At 48.3% G+C, this 26,296-nt stretch overlaps 8 protein-coding genes across 8 annotated transcripts; 4 read left to right on the forward strand and 4 right to left on the reverse strand.

The window, feature by feature from the left end:
• Window positions 1-1,033: 1,033 nt before the first annotated feature.
• Window positions 1,034-2,516, reverse strand: FPRO_11662 (uncharacterized protein; the record flags this gene model as incomplete). Its single annotated transcript, XM_031221163.1, has 5 exons — window positions 1,034-1,532; window positions 1,590-1,759; window positions 1,809-1,882; window positions 1,973-2,203; window positions 2,267-2,516. The coding sequence occupies 5 exons, from the start codon at window positions 2,514-2,516 to the stop codon at window positions 1,034-1,036; spliced, it is 1,224 nt and encodes a 407-aa protein (XP_031086749.1).
• Window positions 2,517-5,780: 3,264 nt separating this feature from the next.
• On the reverse strand, window positions 5,781-7,215 carry FPRO_11663 (uncharacterized protein; the record flags this gene model as incomplete). Its single annotated transcript, XM_031221164.1, has 2 exons — window positions 5,781-6,795; window positions 6,845-7,215. The coding sequence occupies 2 exons, from the start codon at window positions 7,213-7,215 to the stop codon at window positions 5,781-5,783; spliced, it is 1,386 nt and encodes a 461-aa protein (XP_031086750.1).
• Window positions 7,216-12,572: 5,357 nt separating this feature from the next.
• Window positions 12,573-13,573, forward strand: FPRO_11664 (uncharacterized protein; the record flags this gene model as incomplete). Its single annotated transcript, XM_031221165.1, has 3 exons — window positions 12,573-12,723; window positions 12,776-13,024; window positions 13,071-13,573. 3 exons carry the CDS (start codon window positions 12,573-12,575, stop codon window positions 13,571-13,573), a joined length of 903 nt encoding a protein of 300 aa, XP_031086751.1.
• A 2,525-nt stretch (window positions 13,574-16,098) lies between these two features.
• FPRO_11665 (uncharacterized protein) lies at window positions 16,099-18,155 on the forward strand (the record flags this gene model as incomplete). Its single annotated transcript, XM_031221166.1, has 2 exons — window positions 16,099-17,322; window positions 17,373-18,155. The coding sequence occupies 2 exons, from the start codon at window positions 16,099-16,101 to the stop codon at window positions 18,153-18,155; spliced, it is 2,007 nt and encodes a 668-aa protein (XP_031086752.1).
• Window positions 18,156-18,742: 587 nt separating this feature from the next.
• On the reverse strand, window positions 18,743-20,526 carry FPRO_11666 (uncharacterized protein; the record flags this gene model as incomplete). Its single annotated transcript, XM_031221167.1, has 2 exons — window positions 18,743-19,700; window positions 19,745-20,526. The coding sequence occupies 2 exons, from the start codon at window positions 20,524-20,526 to the stop codon at window positions 18,743-18,745; spliced, it is 1,740 nt and encodes a 579-aa protein (XP_031086753.1).
• A 985-nt stretch (window positions 20,527-21,511) lies between these two features.
• On the forward strand, window positions 21,512-23,635 carry FPRO_11667 (putative beta transducin-like protein; the record flags this gene model as incomplete). Its single annotated transcript, XM_031221168.1, has 1 exon — window positions 21,512-23,635. One exon carries the CDS (start codon window positions 21,512-21,514, stop codon window positions 23,633-23,635), a length of 2,124 nt encoding a protein of 707 aa, XP_031086754.1.
• Window positions 23,636-24,641: 1,006 nt separating this feature from the next.
• Window positions 24,642-24,918, reverse strand: FPRO_11668 (uncharacterized protein; the record flags this gene model as incomplete). The annotated part of the gene is made up of 2 exons (XM_031221169.1): window positions 24,642-24,653; window positions 24,712-24,918. 2 exons carry the CDS (start codon window positions 24,916-24,918, stop codon window positions 24,642-24,644), a joined length of 219 nt encoding a protein of 72 aa, XP_031086755.1.
• Window positions 24,919-25,834: 916 nt separating this feature from the next.
• On the forward strand, window positions 25,835-26,186 carry FPRO_11669 (uncharacterized protein; the record flags this gene model as incomplete). Its single annotated transcript, XM_031221171.1, has 2 exons — window positions 25,835-26,092; window positions 26,148-26,186. 2 exons carry the CDS (start codon window positions 25,835-25,837, stop codon window positions 26,184-26,186), a joined length of 297 nt encoding a protein of 98 aa, XP_031086756.1.
• Window positions 26,187-26,296: the final 110 nt, after the last annotated feature.

A 26,296-nucleotide genomic window follows, 5' to 3' on the forward strand; every position in this document is an offset into this window, starting at 1 on the left:
ACGATGTTACACATGTGTATAGGAGTCGAGATCTGCGGGCTTGGAACAGGTCATGTTTGTGATTCACTTCGGCAGTTGATGGAGACGAAGGCTGAGACGAGGAGGATACTGAAAAGGAACTATGTAATCTCGCAAAGAGTCGGGTTTCTCTCCAAAGTGGAAAGGATCGTGAGATTTTCTTCTGCTTGTCACCTAGAGGCTTCACTTTTCTAGCTGTCAGATTTCAGCAAGGGAAAGGAAATGGTCTTACCGTCTGTTCTCACACAGGGATAACGGCTAGCTTGAGGCTAATACAAACTTCAAGCCATTCCCGTGCTTATCACTTCTTTAGTAGGTTTGGTCTGCCGAGAGGCCTCGATTCTGGCTTCAGTACTTTCTTGTCATCGAGATAATTTGTTGTTCGTCGGAAAGGCAACGGTTGATGTTGCATCGCTCCGAGAGTTTCCAGGCAGGCTTATTAGAGGCTGTAGTTCGGCTGACACAAGTACAAGGGCAGGGATACGTTATTGGCGTCATAGTCAGAGGACGCCATAGGTGATAATCTCCTACTCTGGTGCCGTCGTGCCATGCCATTCCAGAGGAGTTTGATTATATTGTGGTAGATGGGAGCATGCCTTGGTACGGCGGGAGGAACGTTCCGTCAACGGTTGTCTTAAACAGACATAAAGATCTGAAGACAAATACGAGAACTTGTGGAAAGACGAATGGAAGCAAAAGACAGGAATGTGGAAGAGAGTTGGAAGGGGAACAACCAACAGAGGGTTTTTATCTTCAATTCTCACATGACACCAACACGTGACAAGATTTCTCGAGATAACAAAAAGTATTGCAGGATGTTGGTTGTATTCTCCAATGAGCGACTAATAGCTAGTATGTAGTCCTGCATAGTGACCTATGGTAGGCTGTTTCGAAGGAAACGACAGTAGATAGACTCTCAAAACTCTTGATAAACCAAAACATGTCATGACTCGGAAATGACTGGAGGTCTCAGAACAGAGACAAATTCAAAAAGCGTGGAGTAGTCGGGGAACCATCACTCCTCGTCTGAAGTCTCAGAGTCCTCGATCATAAAGGCTGCAGAGCTGGTAGTGTACTTCTGGACAGGGTACTCTACCATGGGCACAATAGGGTAGTATCTAGCCTTGATCTTGCGGTTCTCCCCATAGGCAGCCTCCCAAGGAGGAAGCATGCCGTTAGGAATCGCCCATCCGTATTTCTGATTACGAAGCCAGAGTCTAACCATGTGACGAGACGAGTTCTCGTCGTCAGTGTAAGCGTCTCGGCGGTGGACGAGGGCGAGGTTGTTGAAGAACAGGAGATCTCCTGTCTCGAGCTTTAACTGCAGCTCAACACGCGAAGCAGCCTCCGAGACAGCTTCAAGAGCATGGATTTGAGCCTCTGAAAGAGAGGGGATATTGGAGTTCGTCATGCTCGGGTGCGGCCCGAGGCGATGCGGGTCGAGGCTCGCGAGGAGTTTGCCATCATGGAATGTCAAGACAGGAGCGAGATAGTATGAAGCCTTACGACCCGATCTGTTTGAGACAATTTGTTAGCTATGTTTCAATGAGCAGAGGGTGTAGTTTTCTTACAGCTGGACAGGCCAGTTGGGAGTCAGGAGTGTCTTGACGACTTCTGGCTCTCGGTTGAGCAGGTCGTTGAAGACAGTCCAGGCTGAACTGAGATAGGTATATCCTCCCTTGTTGGCGCTGTCTCGAACTTGAAGGGATAGGATGTCACATCCCATGTCAGTGTGGAAAGGCTAGGACTAGTAAGTAGAGTATTATTTTCATGGAGTTGATGTAACATACCAGAGACCCATTGGTATGAATACCATGACGCGCATCGGTAGGAGTCTTCCATTGCTTCGAGTCGGTTACATGAGCTGAAAGCGTTAGACAAAACCGATGGTTCTTAAGTAATAGTAGTCGAGGGACTTGGGAGCTGTTCAAGGTTCAGATTTCCGGAAACGTACATAGCATGTTACCCTTGCGGTCTTGGAGCCCGCGTTTGTCAGCAATGTAGCCAGCTACACCCAAGAAGATAGTAACACTATCTTCAACAGAGTATTTCTCGCCATCGATGCCACGAATGACAGCAAAGCCTCTTCCGAGATGGAGAGTCTCGGCGCTCGTTCGTAGACGGCGAGACAGGTTTGGGAGAGGGAAGTTGTCAGGGGAGACTTCGTCGCCGTCAAGCCCAAGAGCTAGTTAGTTTCATCGGTTAGCAAACATTTACTTCCCGAGTCATACGTAGTAGGAGATCTAACTTTTGAAACTAGTGAGGGCGCTGTCGACTTCCTTAGCTTCCTCGCCGCTAAGACGGAGAGTGTAAGCTTGGTCCCCCTGAAAGTCTGCTCCGGACCAGACTAGGGGACCAGTCAGTGCGGCGTTGGAGGAGTTGGAGTTCTTGATAGGTGATTCCCTGAGGATTTCAGAGTTTACACCAAGAACGCCATCGTTTTCAGAGCGATGCAGTGTAGTTGCATAGTCCTGAGTAGTGCCCCTGAGAGTTGCCATTGCTGGGAGTAAAACAAAATTTTACTAGGTAAGGGTAGAAAATAGATAGAATTTTGGTATAAACTTCTCGAGTTCTCTCGGTTTTCGTCGAGTATAACTTCACTTTCGAGACAACAGAGCGGACTATTTGTATCCTCACTCAACTTCTCTCCTGACCGGCCGACTTCGAGGACAGCATATCCCACATCCCACGATTTACGAGGCCCATTCCGTTTCTCTGAGACTGAATAGCCGCCAAGAGCAAACTTGTGCACCTTTCCTGAGTGTTTGTTCTCCGGAAGTCTCCCCGGAGTACACTCGTGAGTTGTCACACTGCATCGAGTTGTGGAGGTCAGTCTCGAGGCAGAAGTACACGGCTTGTATCCATCTTTGTTGGCCAAACTCGATACTTCCCTGTTATCTCTGACATCGCCAGTGTTGGCTGGGCGAGTCGTGGGGCCGCTGTGACGAGAAGATTGCCTTATGGAGGCATAGCGGCTGCTGAAAGGGGTGGTGATGCGCTGGGATGGCACCTTCTGCGAGGCCTAGTATCTCTGAGTTGGCAAAACTCGTCCATTTCAGCTACAGTGGTCTCAGGAACATCTTCAGCCGAACTTTGACGCTGTGAAGAGGCTCTCTTGGATCTTCAAATCCCCCCGAATGATCTCACGTCAGGGCCAAATTGTCTCGGCAATTAAGCGGGAAGCTGTCATTCCCACAACGTTTCTCGACTAGTTCTCGCTAACACCCACCGGACAAACATCATCAGAAACAAGGCTGATCCGTATCAAACTAAGGATCTTAGTCCTGGCCTCGGCTGCACGACATCAAACTTCCGGTCCTTGTTAGCGAGCGCTAAGATATGTCACGGGTACCTGGATCACGCCCGGCCAGAATAGTTTGTCGTTAGTAACCAAAATACGTGCCGAGATAACGATCTACTGTGTGTGTGATCATCCTACGCCTTACCGTGGCATGGCGACATGGTGACAAGATCTTGTCATGTCTGTGATATCAGGGGTTACTGAGATCTTGATGGCTGTTGGGCAGGGAGTTCAGAGTCAATCTTGCAGAGTTAAATCTCTTAAATAAACTTAAATTTTATGAGCAAGGGAAATCAGAAGAGTTTTATCTTAGTAACACTCCTTTTTAATCTCCTCGGAGCTGTGTGTACAGAATTAGGGGGCGGGTTTGGAGGCTTCCGGCTTAAAACTCACAGCCGCGACAGCCACAAACTAAAGCCTTTCTCCAGTTCGCTTTAGAACATCGATATATCATCACTGCATTGTCTGCATTGTGCAACCGACCGCACGCTCGTAAATGCTGCTTCACATCCGGACCAATGATCATTGCAGCTTCTCTGTCCTCCGGCCCCGGAACACCTTCAACTGTCCAGTTCCGCAGCCTGGTCCTGACTTATCTAGCTTCCTACTTTCAACAATACACTGTGTGCTCTAGGATTAGGCTTCTTGACCTAACCGCTCAACAGACAATGACAAGACGGCAATCCTTCCGCACTCAGGGGTGTCCCTGTCGAGCTATTGTTCGCTAGGAATAATGATCCGTTAGTTCGTCTGTAACTATGGCGTGCATGATCATCTCTCCAGTTTGTTAGTCTTATTCTGTTAGTAGTTGGAGGGGCTAATGTCAGAGAACTAGCTCAATGTGGTTGATCACTGTTTAACGCAGATGGCATCAATTTGCACTGTCTTGGTCAACTGCAACCCCAACTCAAACTGGCGTTGAAGCCAGAAACTGCCATTGGTCCTTTCTTTCCTCTCACCGGTATGGATTGCCAATTGCGAGATGCTTCCTCCACGGCAGAGCAGAGGTTCCGCCTTGGCCCGGGAATGCGACAGTGAAACCCGGTGAATAGTCCCCTTTAGCCTTCTTCTCTCTTTCCATCTCAGACATCCCACGATTTTCTTATGCTGTACGACGTAGGCAGTGAGACTCAGCCGCCAATTGTGCTGTTGGTTAAGCCACTGTTCGCCTGTTTCGGGTTTTCGTGACCATTACCCTTATAATCGATCTCTTTGCTACCGGTCGGCACCAAAATATTGGGCAAACCAATTAAATAATATCCATTTAATTTCACGCGTTTAGAGTCGGCAGTGGTGGCCACGTGCCAGAATGGCCCGTTTTAGTGCTGGCGTAGAGTTTACTTCATCAAGCGCCCTTATATCAGAACTGTGTCACTCGTCGGCCGATCATGACTAGGGTGGCTTTTGTGCAAGTACGTGAAGTGAAAGGCTCAGAACATGCCATGATCCCATTGTTAGGCATATTATCTACTCAACATTAAAGATGTGCGTTGAGTTGTCCCACAATGCCTGCTCTTTGGGACGGTTTTGATAGCCTTGTTGATCACTTGGCACATTCCTCCACTTCGGATAAAACTGCGACTTGGAACAAATGGGTCATAATCTCTCTTGACATCAAAATCGTTCAACTAACTGGGGTCTCGTCTTGAGGTTCTGATCAATCGATTCGGGGACCCCGGGACAAACACTTGCACCAGGGAAGCTACCCGGTTGCCGGCTCCAGGATACACCTTGGACCTCGTGGCTTAGGGTGTATACAGATTCTTGACGAGTACTTTGAAGATACCTGATAGACTCTTGCGTCAACAGTATGTATAGGGCGAGGTGGGCTCGGCGGCAATGGAGGGATACTTTACGATGGCACGAAGGAGAACGAGAAGAAGCAAAGAACACGCTCATATCATTGAATCAACACTGCCGAATTAGGTAGGCATGCGTGATTTGCTACTCTAGTGCATCGAGACAATGAATGTGCTGGCTCGCATAATAGAGATCACTTTGAGGCCATCCCAGCCACCGCAACTACCGCACAACCTCCAAACCATGCCCCACGCATCGTTCTAGTCGTTGCCGTCTGCTGTCAAGCCTGACGAGATGTGACTGGTGCCATGAAGTTCCTCAGCCAGCCATGTCTAGACAACTTTGCAAACAAGTGACAGGGTCTAGACGAGGATGGACCTTTTGATAACGAAGCGCTGCACATTTGTCTTCCTGAGCGCTTGCATCACTATCGGCTGATCTTTCCCGGACTCTTTGAGTCAAGATGGACAAGACTGTGGACCTAACTCTGTGTTTGCTATCCCAAGACTATCATGGTACATCAGCAGTCCTCACTCAAAAAGACACTAGCCCATTATGCAACCATCAACTGTTGACGCGCCAAACTCTCTAGTCCATTAACATGATTCAGTATCCAAGCGTGTTCTCCTCCCATTCTCCGCTCCTCAGTTGCTTGACGGAATCAAGCCAACAAACCCATTAGACCGAAAATAGCCCCTATTCCCACAGCTGCCGTCACATGGGCGGCTCCCGCAGTCTGAACGGACGTTGGACCGGCTGTCTCCGACTCAGCGTACGATCCAGATATGTTTGTTGTCTCTGTAAATGTCTCTGAGGTAGAGGTAATCGAGCCCTCCGTGCCAGGGGCGACTGCAGTCCCGGAGGGAGACTCGGCTGGCACCCAAGAGCCACCAGCAGAAGACACATACTCCTCGACAGTCGTGTATGTCCCCACGAGAGTTGAGGTTGTCGTCTCAACTCCAGTAGACTCTGCGGTAGCTGAACAAGCCGCGCAACATTTTCCAGCCTCCGAACAGTCTACACCCGAACTAACAGCCTCGACGGTTGTTAACTCCGTCTTCGTGCCTTCGACCACAACCTCTCCTGTCGACGTAGAATACGCTTCCACTATCACTGTTTCGATGGTGGTTGATATCGTACGAGATAGCGTGGCTATCTGAAGTGTCTTGGACTCCCATGTCTCGTAGAAGGTCTTGGTCATTGTAACCGTGATCTCTGTTGTACATGGTTCTGAGACAGGAACCTCTTCAGTCAGCGTTGACGTTGATGTCCATGTCGACGCTGATACTTCCGTAGCTGGAGATGTCTGAACCGACACGAATGACCACGTTGGTGTTATCTCTGTGCCGCTAGGTAGGACTACTGTAGCGCCTGATGTCGATTCAGTAACAACTGTCGCCTCCTCCGTTGCTGCCGATGTCCATGGAGGTATTCCTAGGCCGCTCGAAGCTAGTTCTGTCGATAGGGAAGGCCCAGGCATATGCCATGTCCAAGGAGACAAGTCCGTCTCCGTAGTTGAGCACGACGTCGATGTTGATAGAGAAGGCGAGGGTACAACTGGAGTCCACATATCTGTTGTGGGAAGGGGAATAGGAATAGGAGTGTTGAAAATCGTGATGCATGAGGTTGCCACTGGGACGGGAGTAAGAGGGGCAACCTTTGATTCACCACTCTTCCTATCTATAGTTAGTATAGCTTCTACATCGAAGAAAGAAGGCATCATACCAAGGAACAGTCACAAAGGTTTGACAATGCGGTGCACATATTACCGTGCCAGAGGCCTCTGCAGATACAATACCTGACGGTTCAGAGGGTGCAGACGGCTCAGGGAACTCGGTCCCAATGCTGAATATCTGTGTATATATCGTAGTGTCAAACCGAGTGGAAGACGAGACCTCCCCACCGTCTGTTGAAGAACAGAAAAGACAGTCCACAGTCACGACCGTGGTTGGAATAGGATTGAAAGACTCTGGAAGCGAAGGAAGTATATCCACCGACAAAACAGCATTTCTAGAAGCATGAAAAGGCTGCTGCTGGGCCACAGCAACATAGGCCCCTACGACCAGGATAACAAAAAAGAGGCGAAGCATACCCATGGTGCAGTAAAAGCCACTGTAAAGAGTGAATCAGGTTCAGTTATTCAGAGTATATCCTCCGTCTCCTCATCAAGAGACATTACAACCCCCTAGCAAGCCGCAGGGCTCCTTAAGTAGAAACATAATCCCCTTACACAGCGTCGCTATGCCGGGCTCGGGAGGCACTCAAGACTTGGAGTTCTTATCAAACGTTGAGCATTGCATGTTTGCCGTCTCTTCACACGGGTGCTGCGAATATGCAGACATATCACTGCAGGTTCTGTCAAAGCTGCGGTGGTATATTCGTAGACCAACCAATTATGCCCCCTGCTGGTTCTGTGGTACTGGTGATGCGGTTGGGTGTTGTACGAATAGGGGTAACGGCATCTGGTGCGACTGCAGTGTGACTTGATCGAACGGTCTGCACCACTTGGACTGTTCTCCAAACGGAGTTTGCGACATGTTAATCTGACCGAAGGCAGTATTGAGGTTCTTCCATGGTAGCTTGGAATGGTTCCATGATTGGGAGTGTAACGTTGATGTCGGTACAAGTTGCCTGAAGGCCAGGTCTTTGGTGCACACCGCCATTTAACTCGTTTACAAATGCTCAGAAAACAATGGGTAGTTAGTGTTAGCGTTCAAGCTTTTCAGTAAGGATTTGATGGGGGAACACAGAGGAAGTGGTGGTAAGGAAAGAGGTTGATTCATGATGATGTTGCAGTCCATCAAGGCCCAACCTTCAGAGGCCAGTGGCAATGTACGGGAAGAATATTCTGGAATGCCGCTAGATCTTTCCGTTCTCAAATATGCGATCAGCAGCCTAAATTATGCATGAGACAGATCATATCGGGCATATTGCTGCCAGATCTCCGTAAACGCTTGACCAGATCCTGACCAAATTCGACAAGGGTTCGCTCCCAGGGGACACATCAGCCTCCTGGACTTCATACAAGCTACTACAATATGTATAAGTCCCATGGCTCTTTTGTTTTTCTCTCCTAGGATAGCCTGGTCCCCCATCTCTCATCTGAAGTCGTAGAAGCTGTTACTCGCACCCGTCGGGATGATCTCCAAATCTGAGATTCCCGCCCGAAACAGATGCCGGAACTCCATGTCTTACCTGCATGACATTCGACACCACACTGAATAAGATATGGTGAAGATAAATGTGACATGTCTATTAAGATTGAGCGCCACGGCTGTTGGTTCTGGGGAACTGTCCAGGGGTCTCTGCAAGCTTGAAGCAACATCAGCCATTCTCATCACACCTGATCACCGGGTCTAAACGGGAATTAGGAGGTCTGAGAATTATGGAACCGTTCCTATTCGCGAGTTGACCTGATCTCTCTTCCCCCCTCAATAGCATCGTAGTGTCTCATGCTGTTTTGTCCTCTTGGTTCAACCCAGCTTCTTGAATGGCCATAACATGCGAAATCACTTACGCAATTTGTGGAGCGGCAGTCCGCGCACTTGCAGGGACAACATCCACAAATTTCACTTGTCGAAGACTGCTTCTCTTGGGAACTTATGTCTAAGTGACACTGTGTATAGTAAGTGGTGTTTGGATAATGAAATGTCGTGAGACAGGCGTTCGATAAGCACCTGCATGAAAGCAACAACACTCAGGGACTTTCCGCTGTGGCCTTATACTCTCGTGTTAAACCAGATATACATACATGGCATCTGAAGCCTCGAATCAACGTTCAGAGTAAAGTTCAGTGATGTTGTTCTAATCTAGGCAGCCATATTACTTCCCCAATCTGGTTGATATGCACATCGCTTGCAGCCAGTTCAGCCCTGTGGTGAAGCAAGTCAGGCCACCGGGAAGTTTCGTCCACTCCATTAGAGCATTCTCGTATTATTCCCGTCTATCAAACAAGCCTCCTCCTACCTTAAATGGAACCTTAATCGTACAACAACAAAGCCTTGAGCACTGGGGAAGAAGTGGCTGGATAAGAACGCTGTAAGCCATTCCCCAGACTCAACAGTCAACCGTCGAGGTTGGGCTTATACGAAGTCATGATATCATTCTTGTTCATCTTCAACTCTCGGCAAGTACCGACGCCATTTACAAGCATACAGCAGCCTATTTGGAGACAGGAGGTCGGCAGAAACTCCAGTAGTCGAGCGGCAGTTGTGGGGCCGTGGACGTCGATCCTGCGCCGCTCATCGATAACTGGCCAGTTTGTAATGGAATGGCTGAAAATGGCAAGTATTCGTACTGATAAAAAGCCTCCTCAATGCAGCTAGTAGATATTTGTAAAGCATCACGCCAGATTGGGCTATCCTAAGGTATGTTGCATGTGAAGAGCGCGCTCCATCAGCCCTCTTGATCAAATTACCCTAGAAGCTTCCTCACGAGGCTGCAGTTCCAGTCTTTCGACTGTCTTTGAGAATCCACTGGCTCCAATAGCTTGTTTCTATGGAGCCCCTTGAATCCTTCGAAAGGAAAACCTTTGCTGCTCTTGGCGAGGTCCGATAGCCTCTATGGAAGGATCGGAGCATCATATCATCGCGAGTCTAGACTGGTATGGAGAAGATTGAGCCTTAAGCGAGGGAACCAGCTCCACTGATCGACAAATCATGTTTGGGCTCTGTTGTTGTTCGTGTAGAGTAATTTGACTGTTTTCTCATACGATGGAGATAACCGATGGTGAAAGCCGCAATGCTCTCAATAACACTCCAAGGTGTGTTGGTGAGCCAGACTCGTGTTGGGAAGAACTACTGGCCGATCTTCTCGTAGGAACAGAGTCTCGTAATGATGATACGAGGTCAATAGCAAAGAACCTCAAAACAAATGCTGATGCAATATACGAGTGTTTAGGGTAGGCGTCGAGATGGTGGCTGACTGGCTGACTAAGGTAAGAATGGTGCTCAACAAAACAAACACCTGACATTTGTGTAGCATTAATGCGACGTTGCATCGCCGTGCCAGTGGGACGGAACTTTGACACATGACAGACTGCAACTGTCCCCAGAACCAACCTCGCATTGCAGAGTTACTGTTAATGATCTGACATACGAGAAATAGACAGATGATGGCTGAGCATCCGACGTCGTGTTCACTCAAACACGGCAATTTCGTGGCTGCGTCACCGCTCAACAAGGACAAGGACAACATCACCAAAACGCCAAGCCGCAACGCGATTTGTTACCCTAATCAACCAATCACCTCCCTCAAGCGACAGCGCCTCTTCTCAGCCTTGCCCACCATCTCGACCAAGCTGGCCCTTTCGGACCGACCTTGTGCACACGAGGCTCCTTCAGGTCTAGTCTGGGGTTCCCTGTGCCTTAGCCCGAACCGTGTTTCTCCAGGTTCAGTTAAGTCTAAAGACCTGATGGGGGTGGTAGATGCGCTGTTTTGGAAATTGAGCAATTAACTGTTCATTTCGAGTTTCAGGACTGACAGTTCATTCAGTAAACCGCGACGAAATTGAAAGCAGAAAAACAGGGGACTCTGATCGCCGTTTGTGCTTTAGTAGCGGAACCACCGCGATTCATGCAAACCCACTGAAAAGCACACGACGAGCGTTCCAAGTTCCTTCGAGAAAGCCGCTAGGCACGGCCTGTCCGGCAGCTACTGCACGATGAGGCCACAGACCTTGCAGTTTTGATTCAAGTATACAGTGCGCGGCAGACTGGCTTAAGCAGTTAATTATTGGTTGGCATGTCACACTGTGCTTGCTGTGCCGACCCGGAGCGTCGCCCCGGGTTGCGGGAGCACACCGTCCGGACACCATCGGTATGCCTCGGTATTTGACACCGTCTACGGAAACACGACTGGAAATAACTCCTGTCACGAATTACCATGAAGGGTAACCCTTGATGGAATCAAGTTGAATGCCTTCCGCATTATCTTGCTGTGAATGACATGGTCGTACACTTGTTCCGTGAAAAAACAATCATGGTTGACATACCGTCACTTTGATCACAGAGCCTGGATGATCTGATTCTTGAGCTTCAAATGAGCGACGTGGCACCAGGAGTCCGTTCAGTAGAACAAACTCAACCAATCTGTCGCCAATTAAGCGAGCATCGGGAAAGCCATAAACCACAGATCATGTCATAATTGAGTGGAACAGATATTCCCGTACCTAGTTTGCGATCAAAGAACGGGTTTCCCCTCTTTGTCTGAAGACATGGCGCTGATGTTGACTTCGCCAAACCCCTCACTGCAAACTTAACAGCGAACGCATGATGCGGCTGGAGCATAATCCCCAATTGGGAGCGCCTCCTTTCAGAAACAACTCCGCCTCAACGCTGGGACACGAAAAGAAAGGCACAGACGAGCTTGTACGCCTTACAACGCGCAAGCTTTGTTACCCCGGATGTGAGGTCGAGCTGATACGTGACACAGCCGCACAGGTGCTCTTGTTTCAAGCGAGATGACAGCTGCGCCGCAAACTTTAATGCAAAAGATCTTGTGTTACGCGGAGTTCTTGGCAGGGTAAAAGTGCGAGTTGAGTCCATGGTCGTCAGGGGCATTGACAATGAAGATGGTGATTATCGATAAGAAAACTGTCTCGGTTTCGGATAGACGCGAAAAAGAAGCATACCCGTAGCGTGAAAGTCAATGCCTAGCAGCTTGAAGAGACACTGCCTGTGCGTGCAGCTTGATGCATGTCTCATCATGATATGGATGATCATCCTTTGCATACAAGTAAAGAGTCAAGTGAGCCATTAGAGAGACTGGCAGGATCCTTGGCTGCTGTAGTTACAGCTCAAGGCAGGCAACAAAGGCCAACAATCTCTGATAGACTCATCATCTTTGACCAATCTCCCTGCGAACTGTAAGCTAGACGTTATGCATCAATTACACTTCGAAACCGTTTTCTCCCAACACTCAAAAGCGTTTTCTCTCGGCAGCTTCATGCCGAACGGTAGACTAAAATACCACATGGCTCACTCAGCCCCTTGGACAACGACTCGCACTAAAGAAGCATCTCCAATCTGGATATCTTCCGAAACCGACATCAAAGCTTAACCGCGCGTCAAAAAGAAACTGTAAGGCTTAGGGCTTAGCTCGTAGTTATAATTGTCGTTGTCGTTGTGGTGATCTGCCATATACGCGTATATCCAGCCCCACATTCTCGAGATCTACGCTATTCAGATCTAGATTCTTCACGTATAACTCACCTCCGCGTATAGAGCGTCAACAATTTTATATGTATTTATAGAAAGGGTCTGCTTGGGAAATATTGTTTACACGTAAAGATATGTATATAGTCTCTTCAAGAAAGCCAAGAAATTCTCGAGCTTCTACTCAACTCATTGGCTTTGGCATTCATTTGTTTGACATTTAACAACGAAACACCAAAACTTGACCTCACCAACGTGACTGAGCGCCTCAATAAGTCGACAACCGAGGATAATTCACCATGGCGGGCTATATCTTCTACAACTATAACCCCAATATGGTGGCAGCTGTCATATTTATTGTTGTCTTCGGTCTTTCTGCATTATTACACACATACCAGCTTGTTCGATCACGAACATGGTACTTTATTCCGTTCTTGATCGGATGTCTTTGTATGTGGCCGCCAATTTCCACGCATCGTTGCTTTGCTAACATTGTCTTCAGTTGAGTGTGTAGGCTACGTCGGTCGAGCTCTATCAGCGCAAGAAGCACCAGACTTCACCAAGAACCCCTACATCATCCAGTCTCTTCTCTTGCTGCTCGGTCCAGCCCTCCTCGCCGCATCGATTTACATGGTACTCGGCCGTCTCATTCGACTTCTCGATGCTGGCGACCTTTCCATTATTAGCCCCAGATGGTTGACCAAAGTCTTTGTTGCTGGAGATGTCATGTCCTTCCTTGCACAAAGTGCTGGTACGTACTCCAAAGCCGTTTAACTTCACATTACTAACAGTCAAAGGTGGTGGTATGCTTGCAACAGCGAAAACTAAGAGCGCCGTCAAGCGAGGTGAGAACATCATCGTCGGTGGCCTAGGCATTCAGATCATTTTCTTCGGCTTCTTCATGATCGTCACTCTTGTCTTCCACCTCCGCATCAACCGCAACCCTACACAAAAATCTCAAGAGATCACAACGCCTTGGAAGAAGCTCCTCTTCGTGCTTTACTCAGCCAGTTTGTTCATTATGGTCCGATCCGTCTTCCGTGTCGCCGAGTACGTCATGGGCAAGGACAGCGAGCTCCAATCGAAGGAGTACTTCATCTACATCTTCGATGCCCTCCTCATGAGTCTCGTTGTGGTTTCCCTCAACGTGTTCCATCCCAGCCGCGTGATCAACCACGAGATGGACAGGAAGCGAATCGTCAGCCAGGATGGATATGCGCTGGAGAGCCAGCTCGAGGGCAGAGATGACAGAGACCGACGATACTCACTCTCACCTGTTCGTCCTAAGCATGCCCATTGAGGGATATATGGAGAAGCGAGCTAGGAGCGGGACGGATTCGGGATTGATATGGACATCGAGAGCTGATGGAGCCAGTGTTTTGAAGCAAGTGGGACTGGTACGATCTTCAGTCAACGTGGGAAGAAAGCGGTAAAACTTGTATAGATGTGAACACTGTTATAGTAGATTTCTTCTGTTACATTGCAAGAAGCAACGTGATTCATAACGAGTCTGAATCGTATCATGCATGGATGTAAAGTCAATGCTTCGCGATGCGCAACATGGATTTTAATACGCTGCATCGTAAAGTGGAACACAACATGATTTGGCATGGTATTTGACTTCCAGTTACAGGTCAACATCGATAAACGATCCATATCAATGGACCCTTCTGCAGAACTCATACGAGATACCATGAGATCATGAGGCTCAAAGTGGCACCTCTCCCAAAGAGACATTCTTCCGTGTCCTGAATCATCACGATGCCCTTCCATGGAAGCAATTTGTGGAGATCAAAAGTCTTGTTCTCATCCCTGGCTGAACAGCGGGGCGTTGCATTCGTTGCAATGAGACATGGATGCATATGAGACATTCAATTCCGAGTATGCGGAAATATGTATGTGAAAGCAAACCTGGTCGTTTGTCGGGGAGGTCGTCGCGGGAACATGGACAATCACGGAGATGGGAATCCAAGCAAGCGGCGTTTATGCCCAAAACAGTCACTATTGACGATGACGAGTTGATTCAGTATTTCGATCATCGCAGGGAGACACTTGTCACACCGGGGGGCATAACGTTAGAGAGTTATTTTCGGGGCCTGAGTTTCTAAACGCGAAATGCGCTGCTGCTGCTGCTGCACCCGATGAGCAAACAACGGATGATCTGACATCTCGAACAGCGAGATCTGGCAGCGGAGTTTTTGATAACCAAGCAATTGACTTTTTCCCTACGTTTTTTTCTCTCTTAGCTCTTCCCAGTTAGCGAAGAACCGTGTTGTTTTTTTTGCCCCGAGAACGTGATCGGAGCAAGCCGAATAACGTGAACGCTCAACGCGTGATATTCGATAACATCGTCGGACCGACGTACATGAAGAGAACCTGTTTGCTGCGCGAATTCTTGGTGCGGGAGAAGGTACCCAATTGTCGATCGACGTGTCTTCTGTTAGGCTTCACCTACTCTTGAGGGCGGGCAAGTCCTACCTGTCTCTGTAGAGAGTTTGCCAAGAGAGGGAGATCTCATTCTGGAGTGGAGTCGCACTGTGAAGCTGAGGCTTTAGCGTGGTCCAAACAGACGTCGACGTGGCACAGTGTTTATTTAGGTGGCTATGAGAAGGAGGCTGCCTCAAGGAACTTTGTCTGTATCGTTGTTGATGGGTTTCCCCTCACTTCGACGAGTCTGTTGCAAGCCATAACTCAATCTCAGTATACGCTGAGGTCGAAGCCAGACAGCCCCTCACTTCACTTGACTATTAATACTGACGCTCAGTCGGCCATTTTCTCCTCAAGATTTGCCTATAAGTAACGCTCTCGGCCAACCTTGTTGAAATGCTCCAAGCCTGGGCGGTCTCCACCCCCGTTCAAACTATAGGTCGCTAAACCAAGTTGCACTGTCCCATCGGGTATGTACTCTCTGGGCTACTGCACTGTCCATGCCTGCTAATTTCTCTGCTGGCTAGTCCCCTTTTAGCTCCGTCGCCCGTTCGCCAGTTCGGTTGGCTGCTTGTTCCTTGGCCTCTTCAAGACGGGTGGTACGAGTAAAAACTGGATCTCAAGGTCACCCTCCAGCAAAGTTTTGGTGGCGAAGTACTTTACTCATCCTCCTCTTGTGTTCCTCTCGTCCCACCCCAGCGTCAGAGAGTCTTCCGTCTCCCGTCGCTCTGGCTGCAGTTTGCTTGCCCACCCCCGGTCTTCCCTCGAAATCTCCTTCTCTTGCCAAACCCGCTTCTCACCTCATCTTCTCTTCTCGTCTTCCCATCCCTTCCCTGACCTGATCTCTCTCTTCTATCCACACTTTCCCTTTTCCTCCTCATACAACCAGCCAAAAAAAACAAAACACCAAACGAATTCGATATACCGCAGATTTACGACCCCTTAATCAACCTGTCCAACATCAAAGTTTTCTGCAATTTTGACTCCTGGTCACCCCGAACAACCCCCCGCATTATGGTCCAAGGCGAAAGGGCCGAATAACACCTGCACCTCGTCTCCTGGAATCAAGCCAGCCCTTCCAATCTCCCATATTCCCCCCGCCCACCCGGTCGACCGACTACCAAGTCGCCCCGAATATACCTTCGACGACACCTCTTATCGTGGTCCCCCGCAAAATCCCCAGACTTTTGGCTTGCTGGCTGCTTGCCATTTCGTCTCCCCCGCGATATCATAATCTAAATACCCCCGAGCTCGACTCTCTAGTCTCAACGACCCTCGAGCTTATCGTACTTCCTTGGTATCATCGTCTAAGGAAGTTAATCGTTCTTGTCGTCGCCTGCCCCGACGACCCGCCTCGGCCGTTGATAACTTTCTTTGATACTGACAAGGAAACGCACAATGTCAACGGCATCAAAATCAGCAATGACTGCTGTAAAGAGGGCCTGCGATGGCTGCCATCGTCGCAAGGTCAAGTGTGATAGTGGTATCACTTGTCGCAACTGTGCAACTGCTGGTATCGAATGCACATATCTCGCTATTCCTCAGAAGAAGGGTCCCAAGGGTTCTCGCGCAAAAGTCATCACCGAATTGAGAGACAACCAACGCCAGGCCAGTCTTGCTGCCAAGGTGCAAAACAGACTCGCTGGACAAACTGTTGACACTACCATTCCTGCTCTCAACCCTACAGCTGGCATGTTGTCCAACGACCTGATCAAGGCTTGTGTCAACTACTACTTCGAAAATGCTTACTCCACACTCCCTTTCCTCGACCGAAACCAAATCGAACATATGATGCTAAATATGGAAGTTGGCCGTGACAGGTACTGTCTGTTTGCAGCTCTCTGCGCATATGTAGTACTTCAGCCTGGTATGATGCTGCCAGCTTCATCGGCAGAAGAGTCCTTCAGCCTTCAGAACCATCCCGGCGCCAACATCGCCGCAAGCAGTTTGCTTCTTGAGGAGTGCCTGCGCGTTCGAAAGGGCTCTGACTATTTTGAGACACCAAACTTCAACATTATGGTCACTAACATTTTCATCTACTCCTGTATCAAGATAATCGACGGACCAGACAGAGCGTGGTACTACCTACGAGAGGCCACAACTATGGCTCTCCTTGCAAACATGGACAAGGAAGAAAACTATTCCCAGTTCTCTCAAGCTGAGGGTGTCCGAAGACGCCGATTTTTCTGGTTCTTGTTCGCCACTGAGCGCGTCTACTTTTTCAACCGCCGTCGACCCTTGTCCCTTTATGCGACAATCGCACCTAGCCAGATGCACGACGACCCCAATGATGCCTTGTATCCTGAGCTTCAAACCTTTTTCATCATGTGCAACATCTTCCGACCTATGGACGACTCTTTCCTGGCCGCTTGGAGAAAGGGTTGCGACCATCTCGACTGCCATCAAATTACTGGTCTCAAGAATCACCTCAAGGAGTGGCAAGCGACGAACCCCTACCACCCCGACACTGCCTACATGGCCAGTCAACAATTCCTCAACAATGCAATTTGGCAGCTTAACAACAACCAAAATCAATACCATAGCGATCTGGCGCGGCAAATGACCAGCAAGATGGCTTCTTCTTTTGCGGGCCAGCCACTTGAGCTTGCTAAGTCCTGCCTGGTATGTATTATATGCCATGTTCGAATAACACGCGTCTAACAATTTCACAGTTCCCCAAGCTACTCGAAATCTGTCTCAACTTGACTACCTATTTGGCTAACATGCCCTCGGATCGACACCCATTGGCCGTGGGCCCTCACCAGTGGCTCCAGGATCTCTACGCCTCTCTCGACCCTGCCCGAAATGGCGACTTTGCATTTACTCCTCTCTTGTTGGCCAAGGTCAACGAGATTCTTCCACGTCTGGCCGACCCACTGCTGCGAAACGCCCCAGAGAACGGCTCTTTCCAGATGTCTGCTGACATCTTCGACGGTTTTGGTAATGCCGGCATGGCTAGCATGCCACAAATGAACGACTTCAACCAAGGCATGGTCGTCGATGAGAACGAGACCAAGTACGATTTGAGTGGCAGTAGTCCTGACACAATTCCCAACTCCAATTACTCGAATGGTACACCCCCTGGTACGCAGCCAGGTAGTGACATTGCTTCGGCATTTGTTGGCTCACCTGCTAATGTCATGTCACCTGGCATCGACTACAATGTTGCTAACGTGGGCATGGGCGGTTTTGACATGTCTGAAATGAGCATGAATTCATTCACAGCCTCTCAGCCCAATCCACTGAGCAACATACAACACCAACAACGTGTTGGAAGTCAACCGCCCTTACAGGGTCTACAGAACCAGAATGTCAACAGTTCAACCATGAACCCAACAATAAACTCGATATATGGTATACAACAACCGCAGCGGCAGAACAGCTATCAGATGCAAAACCAAACCCCCTTGTCGCAAATGGGGTCAATGTCTGACATGGACTTTTCAATGCGATAACCACACCAAATTTAAAAACATGCTGCCTCGGTCGAAATGCCTGGGCAAGCCTTGTATGCATTTTTTCGTTCTCTTCTCTGGAATTACTATGACATGGGCGCACAATACAGCGTCTCTTGGACCTTGCATTGTATTTATCTTGCGAGCAAGTTTCTGTCTGCGGATCGAATGGAAACCGGAGGTTGGCGCTTTGGAGTTTTGGATCATCTATCCTTACAAGATAAGGGATGAAGATCTTGTTATGCTTGTTATGTGGTCAAGTGACTTGGATCGGGGATTCCTGAAAACAAATATTATGCTATGGAAAGTTTTACATTGATGGTGTTATGCACACTCTTCACTTTGTGGTTATAGAATTATGAATCAAAACTTTACTCTATTCACTTTATTTTGAACTTCTCACATTGTGCACTGAACCAGTTTCGCATGAGCATTAGTTCGGCTACTTCGTTTGTGATTGTATAGATTTAATTGTAAATTCTGGGTATTTTGCTGGTATCTTTGTTTTCGTTCTGTAGGTATCGTAACGCCAAAGTCAACCCCGTTCATTCATAATTTCGTGACCAAATTCCCAACTCTCATCAATGCTAACGTCTCGCAGTCACAGACCGCACAGCTAGCACCTCTATCCTCGCAGCATACAGACTCATTAGATGGCATACGGGATCTCCCCAAATAACACTCCTCAACCTCTCTTCAGAGCACGTCACTGCTACAACTCCCTCGTCGAGACGCTCTCGCACCGTCTTGCGATCTTTGGGCTTGGCGTCGAGGTCCCCTGAACGTAGCACCACGATACGGCCTGCGTTGCTCAGCGTGCATGGGGGGACGTTCCATGTTGGTTTCTTGCGTGATTTCTTTGGGTCTTTTCGTTGTGATGGTGGTGGCGAAGCGAGTAAGTCAAGAAGACTTTTGACGTAGGCTTTGTCGGCGCGGACAACGGGATCTCCTTCGTTGACAAAGCTCAGGAAGATGCTCTTTCTGAGAGCATGAGTTTCGGGCTTTGCCAATGGGAGGAGAGACACTGGTGGTGCACCGAATGTAACGCAATGTATTCTCTTGAAGCAATTTGTCAAGACGTTGAGTTCACTCTCTGCCGCGTTCGTCTGGGCTACCATGTGCGAGTATAGCAACGCCGCAATAGCACCACCAGCCGAATGCCCCGTGATCAAAAGACTGAACGTCGAGCGTTTGGGATCGTCTTGAAGAAGCTGTCTCAACCTTGCGGCCACCGGGCGAACCATCTTCTTAGCGACGGAGAGAAAGCCCGCGTGGCACAAGTTTCCGGGATCGTCGAGGAAGTTGAGCGGGCTGATGGGTGCAGAATTCAGATTAACGGCCCAATCCATGAAACTTGCTGTACCGCGGATAGCGAAGACGATGGTGTTCATGTCGTCCATGGATACGGACTTGATGCAGGTCTGTCTGGGACCAGCGAGCCAGTCGGATGAGACGTGGGCGTCTCGTTCGGTGCCGCGAGGTCTTTCGTAGACGCGCTGGGAGTACTGAGCTGCAAGACAAAGGAGGGGCCATGTTGGCATGTGCCTACTCTTGTTAGTAAAGAATTGAAGCTTGGAGACTATACATACAGAGATAGTGGTGGTAGTGTTAGCGGAAGCTTGGAGTTTGCGTATTGCTCGACTTTGGAGAAATAATTGCCCGACACGACAGACGCAGCAACATTGCATGAGGACTTTTCCTTGTTCTTCACCTTTCCCATGCCCTTGCCGACTTGATCCGTCTTTGGCTCCTGATCTGTGACAGCGCAGTTGAAGAGCGTACTCTCATTGCCCTGAACCTTCTCGTGATCAATAAGCGTCATGATATCGTTAAACCGATCATACAGCGCATTCGTCGACTGAGCAATCTGCGCACATCCATGCCAAGCCGATAGCCCATCGTCGTAGAGCTGTGGTGGAATTGATTCCTTGGCCAGATTCACCATTGAGCCTGTGAAACGGTTCAACGACGACGAGAGTGTTTGGTGTGAGTTTGTGGTGGCTAGATGATGCGGCGGTGTAAACGCAGACAAGTTGGGATGCGATTGCTGCGATCCGAGGTGATAGTGATTGTTGATCACCACCGGTTGAGTGCTGAAGCCCGGCGGTGCTGGGAGATAGCCAGCGGGCTGAAAGTGAGGCTGTGATTGAGATGCATGGTGCTGATTATACGGAAGAGCAGGTCTCAACGCCGGACGCCCATTTCCAGGATAAGGCGGCGGTTCAATCTGCGGTCTCGCAGGACGAAAGACATTAGGAGGATCTGTTATCTTGGGCTTAGAAGAAGCTATCGTTTTATTGGTCTTCGTGCCCTTCTTGGACTTCTTGCTCGACTTCTTGGGCTTCGTGCTACCAAAAAGCCAAAAGGCCATCGTGACGTGGGGGGAGGGGTTTCAGGCGCGAGTAGGAGGGTTTATTTACATGGCCATCGAGGAAAGTGAGAAAAGTAACAGTAAACAAAGAGTGAAGAAGATGGCGAGAATCATGAGAAAGGTCACTCACACATGACCCAGACCCAGGCCGAGGAAAGATATTCTTAGCAACAGCTCTCATTGAGTGCTTTGCGCAGCGGGGCCTTCTCAGCCCGGTCGATCATTCCCCTGTCGAACTGTCCACGGTCAGTATAACCAGCACAGCCATTCCCTGTAAACACGAGAATAGTGGTTGAGTTATTCTGTCCCGCAGATAAGAAAGCCCTTAGCGAACCTCACTAAAGAAGCGAAAGCTGCTGCACCCCTGTAAACCAACCGCCATTCGTCAAGCGCTAACCAATCAGTGGCATACAGCCAAGGATGACTCTAAAGAGCGAGGACATTGGATGGAGGTGCAGCTGAATGCAGCTTTGGTAACTGGGATCAGTCGAGTCGGCGGCAACGGGGGCCTCGGGGGGGCAAGAAAACAGCGAACCTTACTGTAGGGTGTCAAAATAAATTTAGCAAAGATCATCCTAAGCTTAGTATATACCCTAAACTTAATAAAGATATCCTAAATTTATACTAAATTACCTAAGTATTTTTGTCATTTAGGATCGAGGTCCTGTGTTTTCTTTCCTCCCCTGGGGGGATAACCCTATGGCTGGGTGACTCGATGATTGCACTGCATTGTCTGAGGCGAAGATTAGGATAGGGTATGTGAAATTGCGAATTGCATGAGTTGGGAATTGGAGTTTGAGACATTGAAATGGGGATGACGTGATGGAGTTGCAGTTGGAGGTGCCCAAAGAATGCCTCCTTGAGAGCCTCGTCAGGCGATGCAAATCATCAGCCTCATGGCAAGTCCCATCCTCAACTTTTTTTTTTGTCTCAATACAGAATCATCAATTCTTGCACCATTTAATCCTGGAATTTTGCTTACAAAATGCGGCTTTTGAATGTCGTCGACGAACGACTCGAGAGCTTCTTTGGCGACGAGAATGAGATCCCACCCTATGGGATCCTGTCGCATCGGTGGGGGAAAGACGAAATCACCTTTCAGGACTTAACACAAGGGTCGCTACAGGACTTGCAGGGCCGTCAGTCATTCTTAAAGATCTGGGATCTTCTTGACCGGGCCGACAAAGATGGTTTATCCTATGTTTGGATCGACACATGCTGCATCGACAAGACGAGCAGCGCAGAGCTCTCAGAGGCCATCAACTCCATGTTCAGATGGTATCAGCAGTCGGAAAAGTGCTATGTCTATCTCGACGATTTCGACACTTCTTCCAACAGCAAGACTATTCATTACGATCAGTCTGAAAGATATGTCGTCCTCGATGAATCAGAGACTTCTTTCTTCGATAGCCTCTGGTTTACCAGAGGATGGACCTTGCAGGAGCTCATAGCACCGCGAAATGTTGAGTTTTACGACAAGAAATGGGTTAGCTTTGGCTCGAGAGACGTCGCACTTCTCGATCGTATTTGCAAAAGAACTGGCATTTGGCCGCAGTTGTTTCGAGAACCCCGATGTGCATGCCCAAGCGAAAGAGTGCATTCTGTCTTTACAGTTCGCGACGGTATCTGTGCTGGATGTCAAGGACTTGATACCCTCCCTCAGACTTTGGACTCCTTCGCCGTCTCCATCAAAATGAGCTGGGCATCGTCCCGTATCACGACGCGCAAAGAGGATGCGGCCTATTGTCTGCTCGGTCTCTTCAACCTAAACATGCCATTGCTATATGGCGAAGGTGACAAGGCATTCCTCCGTCTTCAAGAGGCCATCGTCCGGCAGTCAAAAGACCAGTCAGTCCTGCTATGGCGCGCTCGGCCTGATGTTGCACCTCAAGGTTTTGCACCCGGCTGTTTGGCTCCTTCATCCAGCGCCTTCAAAGAACCAGTTCACATTCTTGGCCGCCGGGTCTTCAACAGGGTTGACAAAAAGTATGAGGCTAATTTCCTCGGAAATCTGGCTACAATGGAGATCACTGACACCGCTATACGCACCAGCCTGTGGATTTGCCCTTGTAAGGTGGTGCCTGACGGGACACAGACTGCTTCCCGAAATCTCTGGCTGGGTATCATGCATCTCGCATATGACGACGATTACCTTGTGCGACCTGCCTTGCTGCTAGAGTATATGGGAACTGTCAATATGTATCGAAGAGTCTACCATCAGCATATTGTCCCCGTCAATCCCAGGATAATTCGAGGTTCGTTCGTTGTAGAGTCATCAATCGGCGACGTCGATCGACGTCTGTCGCTCACTCTATCTCTTGAAGAGGCCACCAAGAAGGACATCAGCATTCTGCTTCAGCAGAGTCCAATCAACGCAACGGCCGGCCCTTCTCCTGAAGAGGGTCCTGAGACCGGGCCGGTGTATTTCGTTCTGGATAAGCAGAAGCTGGACTTTACCATGGACAGCGGAGGCAGCCACCCTCCTTTCAGCCGTTACCAAGGTCGCGCCACCCAGATACCATCACGCTGGGTTTTTCAGAGGTGCCAGCACAGAGGAGACGGTGAGAGATATTTTGGCGGCATTCACTTTGTTAATTTTATGCTCGAGGTTCCGGCAAGATCAAACTTGAATCAAGGGCCAAATCGACAAGGTGCTGGTCGATTTGCGTATACAGCTGTCATATGGGGTATACATCGCGAAGTGCCCAAAGGGAGAGCCGATCCGTCTCCGTGGCATCTGTGGTGCCGGGTCTTTGATCTTCAAAGCTTCATAGAACACGCCCGGACTTCAAGTGACGATTTACAGCCAAATCAGCTGTATGGTGAGATTGAGGGTCTCAGTGCAGGCGAGATCCAGAGGCGCATGAAGAACCAGCGGTCGCGGCTCTGCCTAGCCGAGTATGAGAAGCTCGAGATTCCACAAGCATCGGGTCGGAAGGCACTGTTCCCTTCTTCTTACGGCGACAACTGGGCAGAGGATAATATGAGTGATGGTGGGAGCCATTTGGCAGCCAAGGTTGCGTTGGTTGAGGGACTGGGTCGGAGGGTTTTTGAGCTGCACATCAAGATCACAGGTAGTCAAAACATAGAAGCAGCAGCAATACAGTAAGTAGGTCATAAAGGAGGTCTTCTGGAGTAATAGTGTATATAGGCTTCTTTAAGTATAAACTTAAATAATATTATTATTAATCTAGAAGATATTAAAGAAATCTATCTAATTAATATAAATATTTAGATAGAAATAATCTAATTTATAATAACTTTAATAAAGTCTTTAATAATATTATTTAAGTAATTTTTACCTTTAATCTTTAATTTAAAGTCCTTTAATCTTAATAAGGCTAGCTATTTATTTAACCTCTACCACTAAAACCTACTAACTAATATACCCTTTTAATACAGCCTCTACAGGCTGTTTCAGTGCCAAGGAGGCAAGAAAACATAGGGCTTTTATTTAAGATAATAAAAACATCTTATATATATTAGTGTGAATTTAGTGGGTCTCGGACTGAGTATTTTTGGCACATAGGGAGTTTTCTTGCTGCCTGGACAATACTTACTTGAAACGAACCTCAGAGGATACATACAGACACGGACTGGTAGTTGCACCATAATATAATAAGTCAGAAGTCTCAAATGTCATATATAGCATAAATAATTCTATTAAAAGTATTCCACTAAAGAGCTGCCAAGAAATATTTACCATATAGGTTTTAAAAGATTTAATACCAATTGAGACCTGTGGTGGATTTCTCAAAACTGATCGTCTTGATGCCGCAGGTTCATAGCCATATGCAAATAAGAAATCCTGCCTCATCCTGGAACGTGAAAGTAATGAAGTAAAAGGTAGTGATTTAGAAATCAGAAATACAGCATTTATTTAATCTTAATTTTGCTATTGGCCGCTATGTAAAAGAGTGATTCCTACGGGCTCATTCATCATCATCCGCCAATGCTTGATCATACACATCGCCAGTCCGCCAATCGCTTGTCTAAGCACTCCCATATAAAACTATACATGATTCTCTGTAAATCGCAAGTCAAATTGATGAAACGTCATAGCGCACGGCTGCATCGAGGTAGTATAAACACCACTTCAATCATGGCAATGGGTATCAATTCGCCAACTACAAGCCAACATTAGCATATCACACGTTAGACCCAGATCCAAGAGAATTAACTTACACCAAAAGTAGCGATCTGAACAGCTTTCAAGCCCAACTTGACTTCCATGCCGTTTTCGCAATCCTCACAAAGGAAGATGATACGGAAACCCGCCCACATCTTCATCTTCTCCCTACCGCATTTGCCACAAGTTGGGGCGTCAGTTGCTTCTTTGATCACATACTTGACGCCTGCAACTGCGAGGGCTGGGATGAGGTGGAAGACCATGTTGATCTTTTCTTTTTGTAGATAATGTCTTGAGAGTGGGGGGTAATGGATAGGATGATGGGGGATGTGTCTGCCAGTACCTCAGCAAGAGATATCACGATGAGATTGAAGGGTTTGAGAAGTAGGCATGCAACTTGTGTGAGTTGATCATTTGTGTCTTTTTTTGAACCAGATGAGTCCCCTTTCTGGAGAGGCAATCTCAAGTATATATTAGTCACCTCTGGGATCACATCATGTGAGGCTGAATCCAGCCCCTTTTGGCGTACAACCACAGTCCTGCGATTCCAACATAGTTCATAGAGATGAGGTCCACTCGCAGCTCAGGGTTTCTGATCAGTATGCTTGCTGATAAGGTTATTTCACAAAGCAGGGGTAGGTCTGTGAGATGGTTGCATCGTTTGGGTGATAGCTGCCCCCAGAGACGCCAAATATTTACAGAACGCCCATGCATAAGCGAGGCTGAAAGAGCGGCGTTTTTAAAGCAGTTGTTTTGTTGTATCGCTTGATATGTCATCTGAACTAATGGAGGCAAATATGGCCGTCTAAAACCGCTAGTTTGACAGAACGCCCAAGCATGACCAACTAACCAGCAATGCCCGTGCATTAGCTACCATGTTTGAGGCTGAAAGCTTCTTTAGAGTGAAGGCTATCCTCCTTAAAACGGGGTTAAGACACAACTGTGCCTTTGCCCGGGCACTTTGGGCGCGTTGAAAGACTGCGTCGTTTCCACTGTATTCCCGTGTAAGTCGTGGTTTGTATGTATATGTATATATCCTCGATCATCCCTCCATCATTAACGCGACCTAAATACCCCAACCGCAAACTCGTCTCGATTCTACCAGGCTTTCAGCTGAACAACCCATCTATTTCAGCTTGACAAGCAATTCGCATCCCTTCCCATCCACCCTAATTCAACATGTCTTCAGAAACTCCTCCTCCACCACCAAAGGTCGAATATCCCACCAGCGTCGACAAACCTGAGCTTACAACAGGTGACAACCACACAGTTGGTGTTGACTACAACAATGGCGCCAGCTACGTCGACACAACTACAAACCAGCCAATTCACGACTCTGACGTTCATACAAGATTCTCTGGGTATGGTGATAGTGACGATGGGGATAGTGGTGGGATCGTGGAGGAGATTGTTGATGCTGTGACGGATAGCTGTGTGGTGATGTAGTCGGAAGGACTGGACTCCGTTTGAAGCTGGATTTTAATTACTACAGTCTGCTGTTCTCATCTTTTCATCTATCTGCACCGGTTGATACTCTGTCATTTTCGCCAAGTCTAAGACACTCATTCGATCGTTTTTGGCCCCTACTGTGCGTTCTTGTGCCTGAAGAATTACAGTGCTTGCATTCTTCGTAAAGCACCA

Source organism: Fusarium proliferatum, assembly GCF_900067095.1.
Source record: "Fusarium proliferatum ET1 genome assembly, contig: FPRO_scaffold010, whole genome shotgun sequence".
Taxonomy (NCBI): Eukaryota; Fungi; Ascomycota; class Sordariomycetes; order Hypocreales; family Nectriaceae; genus Fusarium; species Fusarium proliferatum.